This window comes from Humulus lupulus, chromosome 6 (assembly GCF_963169125.1).
Source record: "Humulus lupulus chromosome 6, drHumLupu1.1, whole genome shotgun sequence".
In the NCBI taxonomy this organism is placed as follows: Eukaryota; Viridiplantae; Streptophyta; class Magnoliopsida; order Rosales; family Cannabaceae; genus Humulus; species Humulus lupulus.
This window is the reverse complement of record NC_084798.1, coordinates 221,007,072-221,014,569: the sequence shown is the minus strand read 5'-3', so window position 1 is coordinate 221,014,569 and position 7,498 is coordinate 221,007,072. Positions and strand designations below refer to the sequence as shown.

At 30.7% G+C, this 7,498-nt stretch overlaps 1 protein-coding gene across 3 annotated transcripts; it reads left to right on the top strand.

Annotated features, from left to right (window-relative positions):
* Positions 1 to 216: 216 nt before the first annotated feature.
* Positions 217 to 6,931, top strand: LOC133783468 (subtilisin-like protease SBT5.3). Of its 3 annotated transcripts, XM_062223101.1 has the most exons (11): positions 217 to 362; positions 467 to 576; positions 659 to 756; positions 1,356 to 1,523; positions 1,797 to 1,908; positions 3,702 to 4,266; positions 4,371 to 4,471; positions 5,014 to 5,262; positions 5,380 to 5,494; positions 5,588 to 5,801; positions 6,260 to 6,931. In XM_062223101.1, exons 2-11 carry the CDS (start codon positions 482 to 484, stop codon positions 6,802 to 6,804), a joined length of 2,262 nt encoding a protein of 753 aa, XP_062079085.1. In that variant the 5' UTR covers positions 217 to 362; positions 467 to 481; the 3' UTR covers positions 6,805 to 6,931. The 3 variants fall into 3 exon arrangements, with proteins under 3 accessions (XP_062079085.1, XP_062079084.1, XP_062079086.1); XM_062223100.1 differs by lacking the exon at positions 217 to 362 and having other exon boundaries at positions 461 to 576; XM_062223102.1 differs by lacking the exons at positions 217 to 362; positions 659 to 756 and having other exon boundaries at positions 462 to 576.
* Positions 6,932 to 7,498: the final 567 nt, after the last annotated feature.

Genomic DNA, 7,498 nt, shown 5'->3' with positions numbered 1-7,498 from the left:
CAAATTTATTAAAACTGGGACCCACTGTTTTAAAAAAGCAGTGACACGTCACTGTGTATAATATTTGGGTGCACATATCATTACTCTATATAAATATATATAAAAAGCTTTTACTGTGGGACATGTCTTTTGTCATCATCGGTAGGAACGTTTTTTATTTTGAACCATAAGATAAGGTATTACTTTAATAATGTTTTCTATAAATAAAGGGGAAACCGCAGCCTTCTCTCCAATTAAATCTCTTTCTCTCAGAGATAAACAATGGCACTACATTGTAGTGTTGTAGTTTCTTCTTCTAGTGTCTTTCCATTGTTCTTATTTTCATTTTGCTCCAATCACCAGCTCAAGCCACTGATAAAAAGGCAAGCATATATCTCATAATAAACCCTATTTTCTCTTTTCTCTTTAATTCAACTAAATTAGCTTTAATTTTATTGTATATGTATGTATATATATATGTATGCAGCCATATATTGTGTACATGGGAACACATTCGCATGGTCTGAAACCTTCCTCAGATGATCTTGAAAGAGCCACCAATTCTCATTACAACCTTCTTGGATCGTACTTAGGAAGGTAATAATCCAATCTCATACATTGTTTTTTACTCATCATAATAAAATGAAGAAGTATATAATTCTTTGGTTTTCTTGTGAAGTGAGGAAAAAGCGAAAGATGCCATCTTTTACTCGTATAATAGACATATTAATGGATTTGCTGCACTTCTTAGTAAGTCAGAAGCCGCAGAAATTCGAAGTAAGCTGACATACATAATATCATATAATTTCTATTTATTGTGAAATAATATACTTCTTTGCAAAGTATTCTTTCCAGTAGTGTAGAGCGTTTTCGAAAATGTGTTTAATATTTTTTAGATTGTCGAGTAGTTGGGATTGTTACTCTACAAAAAGAATTATTAAAAACATGTCTATTTTGCAAAACTTCTCATATGTTATATATATTTATATATATGAGTGGATTTTTAATAGTTACTATTCACGGATGGTTACTTTAATATTAATCATTAGATTAAGATGAATGATACATATTTATAGTTGATAATTAATATTTATAAAAATAAATTTTGATTTTTTCAAATTTTTAGAAAGGTTAGCTGATGAAAAACGTGTATTTATTACGAAAATATAATATTATAAATTTTTCATTTTTCAAATGCATGTCAATTTCTAAATATAGCTAGTGTTTTTCATTGGTTGGAAACATCATTAATTATGGCAAAAAAAATCAAAATTAATGTAGAAAAAAAATATTTACCTGTTGATGACTTGCTATACGAAATCATTATGACTAGTACTCATCTATGCCTAATAACCATTGATTAATTATTATTACAGAGCATCCAAATGTAGTATCGGTTTTTTTGAGCAAAGGAATGAAATTGCACACTACTCGTTCATGGGAATTTCTTGGATTGGAAAGAAAAGGTGGTCACATTCCTTCTCAATCTATTTGGACAAAAGCTCACCTTGGTGAAGATGTAATCATTGGAAACTTAGACAGTGGTAAATAATTATTTTTCCTATTATTATTATTTAATTTGGAAGACCCAATAACACATAGAAGTTCAATTCGTTTAATCATTATCTCAAAACAATTACCAATAATGCACTCTAGCTAAGATTTATATAAAAGAGAGTAGAAAATAATACAACGAGTGATGGCTTGGATAATGTCTCATCATTAGTGATTAGAAAATAATAATAATAGTGACACGAAGAAGAAAACGAAGCATTTATAGCACGTGTGTAAAAGAGTAGTACTGTATATGTTGGTAGGTGTTTGGCATGAATCAAAGAGTTTTAGTGAGTATGAAGGCATTGGACCAATTCCATCAAAGTGGAACGGAATCTGTCAACCGGTCGTTAAAGATAAAGTTCAATGTAATAGGTTCGTTCCCATTTTTCCACTTCTTCTTTCTTTCATTATTTTTTTTATTTTTATTTTTTGCAGGCCTTGGATTCTTTGTAATAGAAGACATTTATATGTATATAAATATCGGTGAATTTTCTTGTAGGGGCTTCATTTTAAGCCCTACTGGTAGGGCTCTCAGTATTCTTAACCTGTGAATAGTTTTTAGCGCGACTTTTTTTTATGACTGTGTATATTGTAGCTATTTAGAGCATCTTGCAAATTTTCAGAAAATTCTGAATAGTTTACGGTACCAAAAACTAGATTCAAACATGTTATTTCACGCGTGACTAATTTTTTTTATGCCCGTGGAAAACAACATGTGTAAACCTAGTTTTCGATTCTGTAAACTATTTGAAATTTTCTGAAAGTTTGCAGGATACTCTAAATAGCTAAAATATACACGATTATAAAAAAAAGTCGCGCCGAAAACTGTTTACGGGTCGAGAAATATTGAAAGCAAGTAAGACTTAAAGTGAAGCCACTGTAAACAAAAATTTAATATATATATATATATTCATAAAGCAAAAAAAGCAATAGAGATTTAAAAACTGGACAAATACTTTAGAAAAAGAAGAAAGAAAATTATAAATTATATTGGATAGTGGTGGGTCATATTATAATGTAATAGGTTCGTTCTCATCTCTCCACTTCTTCTTTTTTTCATTATTTTTTATTTTTATTTGTATTTTTTACATGCCTTGGATTCTTTGTGATAGAAGACATTTATATGTATATAAATATATATATATTCATAAATAAAAGCAATAGAGATATAAAAACTTTAGGACAAATACTTTTGAAAAAGAAGAAAGAAAATTATAAATTATTTATTAGATAGTGGTGCGGTCATATTATAATCATACTTGTTTACTCTAATTGATAAAACATATTATGCCACGTGTTTTTTTTTTTTTGTGGTGGTAAGGATGCCACTTCCTTGGTCAACAAGTCAACTATCATAAAATAATAATATAATTAAAAGAAAAGGATGAGGATTAAATATCAGATACACCAAGTGTTTCCAAAAATTAGGGTCAATAAGTCAACTACCATAAAATAATATAGTTAAAAGAAAAGGATTCAAAAGGAACTATACTAAAATATCATACGAATTTTAGTATGATTTATATATATATAAATATTGTGCTGGTGGTTTATTCTTAACCATGTATAAAAATATATTATTTTTTTTGCCTTTACCGTAGGACGTTATCTATTTTCAATGCCTCAAACATTATAACCCAATTTTTTTATATGATATGGTATATAATAGTTATAATAGATATTTTATTAATTTTTTAGAAATTTTAAATAATTTATAATGCCGAAATCAAACAGTCAGTTGCACTATAAGTGTTTAATTTTTTTATACGAATAGAAAACAGACTATATAAATCTGATTTCAGCACTATGTAAATTTTTCAAAAATTAGCAAAAAAACCTGCTATAACTATCATGTATGCTGTAAACAAACAAAAAATTAAGTTAAAAGTACTGAATAGAAAACGCCCGAACGGTATGGGCGGCAAAATGATGCCCTTGAGAAGCTCCTATATATATATATATATATGTGTATATAATGCATGGAAGTACTATGTATATCTTCTTAAAGAGTAATTTGTACTTATCACTTTTAGCACTTTTGTTATTCTAAATTATGGCATTTAAATGATAAGCTCATCACTAAGCAAAATGCTACTAAGCACAATTTTGCATTTTTTTTTATACTTTGATAATGCTAATCTTCTCCATCTTCGATCGTTGTTCAGAAAGCTAATAGGAGCAAGGTACTTTAACAAAGGTTATATTGCTCATCTAAAGACCATGAACGCCTCTTCCATTCCACCTGAGGTACGTAAGGAAAACCTATTCACTAGTCGAGACAACAATGGACATGGGACTCATACTCTTTCCACGGCTGGGGGTGGCTTTGTTTCTGGAGCAAATTTGTTCGGCAATGGGAATGGAACTGCAAAGGGTGGATCTCCCAAAGCTCGCGTGGCCGCTTATAAGGTGTGTTGGCCGCCACTCGATGAAAACTCGTGCTTCGACGCTGATGTTATGGCTGGATTCGAAGCTGCAATAAGTGATGGTGTTGACATAATTTCGGCCTCCGTTGGTGGTCCACCTATTGAATTTTTTGATGACTCGTCTTCAATAGGGAGCTTTCATGCTGTTATGAACAACATTGTTGTGGTTGCCTCAGCTGGCAATGAAGGACCTGATCCAAAGACGGTAAGTAATTTATCACCGTGGATGGTAACAGTAGCTGCTAGCACAATTGACCGTGAGTTCAATAGTTATGTTTCGCTTGGCAACAAAAAACATCTTAAGGTAAAAGTACATCCTTAAATCTCTCAAGGTTTGATTATGCTTTATGAAAAAAAAAATCGTATTGTAATAATAATCAATAAGTTTATGTTGTATTATAATGATAGGGAGTAAGTCTTTCTTCAAGTGGCTTGCCATCTCAAAAGTTTTATCCGTTGATCTATGGGTCAGATGCAAAAGCTACAAATGTGAAAAATTATTTGCTAGCGTAAGTATAGTATAATGAGTCTTGTCAGAGAAAACATTACATAAATATATATATATATATGTGAAAATTTTACTCTAGGGCTTCACTTTAAGCCCTATAATGAAGCTCTCAGTATTCTCGACTCGTGAATAGTTTTCAACGCGATTTTTTTTTATGACCGTATATATTGTAGTTATATAGAACCTCCTGCAAATTTGAAGAAAATTCTGAATAGTTTATAGTACCGAAAACTAAGTTCAAACATGTTGTTGCACGCGTGACTAATTTTTTTTATGCGCGTGAAAAGCAACTAGTTTTTCAGTATTGTAAATTACTCAGAATTTTCTGAAAATTTGCAGGATGCTCTAAACAACTACAATATACACGGTCATAAAAAAATTGTGTCGAAAATTATTCAGAGGTCAAGAACACTGAAGAATCCTACCAATAGCACTTAAAGTGAAGTCCTATAAGAAAATTTTCATATATATATATATATATGTAGTTTGACTATATAGAAAGTAGAGAGAGAGGAATACTAAAGAGTTGTATGTTTTATCCAGACAATTATGTAGGCCTAAAAGCCTTGATCCAAAGAAGGTAAAGGGAAAGATCTTGGTTTGTCTTGTTGGGGATGAAATTTCAACACTTGAAAAGGGTCATCAAGCTTCTCTTGCGGGTGCTGTTGGAATGATTCTAGTTAATCATGTTTTATTTGGGAATGAAATCACTCCAGAGTCTCATGTGCTCCCTACATCTCATCTCAATGTCACTCAAGGCAAATTTATATTTGAATACCTCAACACCACTAAGTACTAATCAACAATATATCTAATTAAGTTGGTTCTTTTTCGTTGTTATACAATTAATAGAATAAATCTCATGACTTGACTTATGATATATTTTTGTGAATATATATATATATATAGGGCACCTATGGCTTACATGACTCGACCAAAGACTGAAGTAGGAGTAAAGCCAGCCCCATTTATAGCTTCATTCTCATCAAGAGGACCTAACCTCATTCAACCAGCTTTGCTCAAGGTTTTTATTTACTAATTCTCTTCTTATTATTCAAATATATTTATTTATTTCTCTAATGAAATGTTTAACTAGCTTTTTCTATTACATATACAGCCAGATATCACAGCACCAGGAGTGTATATTATTGCTGCATATAGTGAATCTATTGGACCAACTGATGAGCTATTCGATAAGCGTCGAGTCCAATTCAACGTAATCTCTGGAACTTCAATGTCATGCCCTCATGTTTCTGGGATCGTTGGCCTTCTCAAAACCCTTCATCCAGATTGGAGTCCAGCTGCAATTCATTCAGCCATAATGACTACGGGTATATATAAATAGGACAATTTTTCTTTAGGGACTTCACTTTAAGCTCTATCGGTGAAGTTCTCAGTGTTTCTTGACCCATGATTAATTTTTGGCGCAATTTTTTGTTATGACCGTATATATTGTAGTTGTTTAGAGCATCTTGTAAATTTTCAGAAAATTCCAAATAGTTTACAATACCGAAAACTAGGTTCAAACATGTTACTTTCCACACGCATAAAAAAAATTAATCACGCGTGCAATAATATGTTTGAACCTAGTTTTCGATACTGTAAACTATTCGGAATTTTCTGAAAATTTGCAGGATGCTCTAAATAGTTATTCACGGATCGAGAACCCTACCAGTAGGACTTAAAGTAAAACTCTATAAAAAAAAATTCCCCTATATAATATATATATATATATATAAGCTAGGATTCCTTATTAATTCTGATCACTAAACTAATTATCTATTTGCAGCAAGAGTTCAAGACAACAACAAGGGGCCAATGTTGGACTGGAACATGAAAAAAGCAACACCATTTCAATACGGTTCAGGTCACATTCAACCAAATCGAGCTATGGACCCTGGACTTGTCTACGACAGAACTATTGAGGATTATTTGAACTTTTTATGTGCTCATGGCTACAATGAAACATCGGTTAAACTTTTCTATAACAAACCATATAAATGTTCCAAAACATTCACTCTAGCCAACTTCAACTACCCTTCCATTGCTGTTACTGATCTTAGTTCACAGTACTCAGTGACAATTACTAGAAGAGTTAAGAATGTCGGCCCACCAAGCACCTACAAGGCATATGTGAGAGCCCCAGCTGGAGTTTCCATTTATGTTAAGCCCACAAGCTTGCAATTTAGCAATGTTGGTGAAGAAAAGAAATTTGAGATTATTTTGAAGCCAAAAGTTGTTGGGAATAATAAGCCTAAAGACTACGTGTTTGGACAATTGAAATGGTCAGATGGGAAGCGTTACGTTAGAAGTCCTATAGTAGTCAAGTACTAATAAAGAAAAGCCAGAGAAAATAGTATGGCAAGTACAATGTTTATATTTTATGTCATCATATTAATTTAATGTAATTATTGATCCTAGAAATATTCAAGTAGTAATAAAACAAAATAATTGTTATGAATTGATCTTTATTTTGAATCATAAATTTTCTTATTCCTAATTTAAACTTATTATAAAAAAAAGGAAAAATTGTGAATAAATATCATCATGAAAAAAAAAAACTAAGGTGAAGACGCCATTATGTATCCATAAATGAAATATATTATACACATAAGGTAAAAAAGAAGTTCTATTACACAATCTCTAAAATATATATATTTTTTAATTATTATAAAGGCAAAGCATGTGTTTTCTAGTATATTATATATAATAAAGAGTAGTGAAAAGAATATTAAAAAATGGAAGAATAAAATGAAATAGAAAGAATAGATTAAAGCACAAAATTTTCCAGAAAAATTCATTAAGCAAAACAATGTTTTTTTTTTTGTCTTTTTTTAATGATAATAACAAAGCAATGCAAAAATTACAAAAAAAAAAAGTAAATAAATAAATAAAATAGAATGGTCAAAATTAAGAATGAAAATGGACAAATAGTTCTCAAGAAAATTAAAGAAAAGACAAAAGAAAATGCCAACAGACTCCAAAATTATGCAGGGAAAGAATGAAAATATAAAAAGACAAAAGAAAA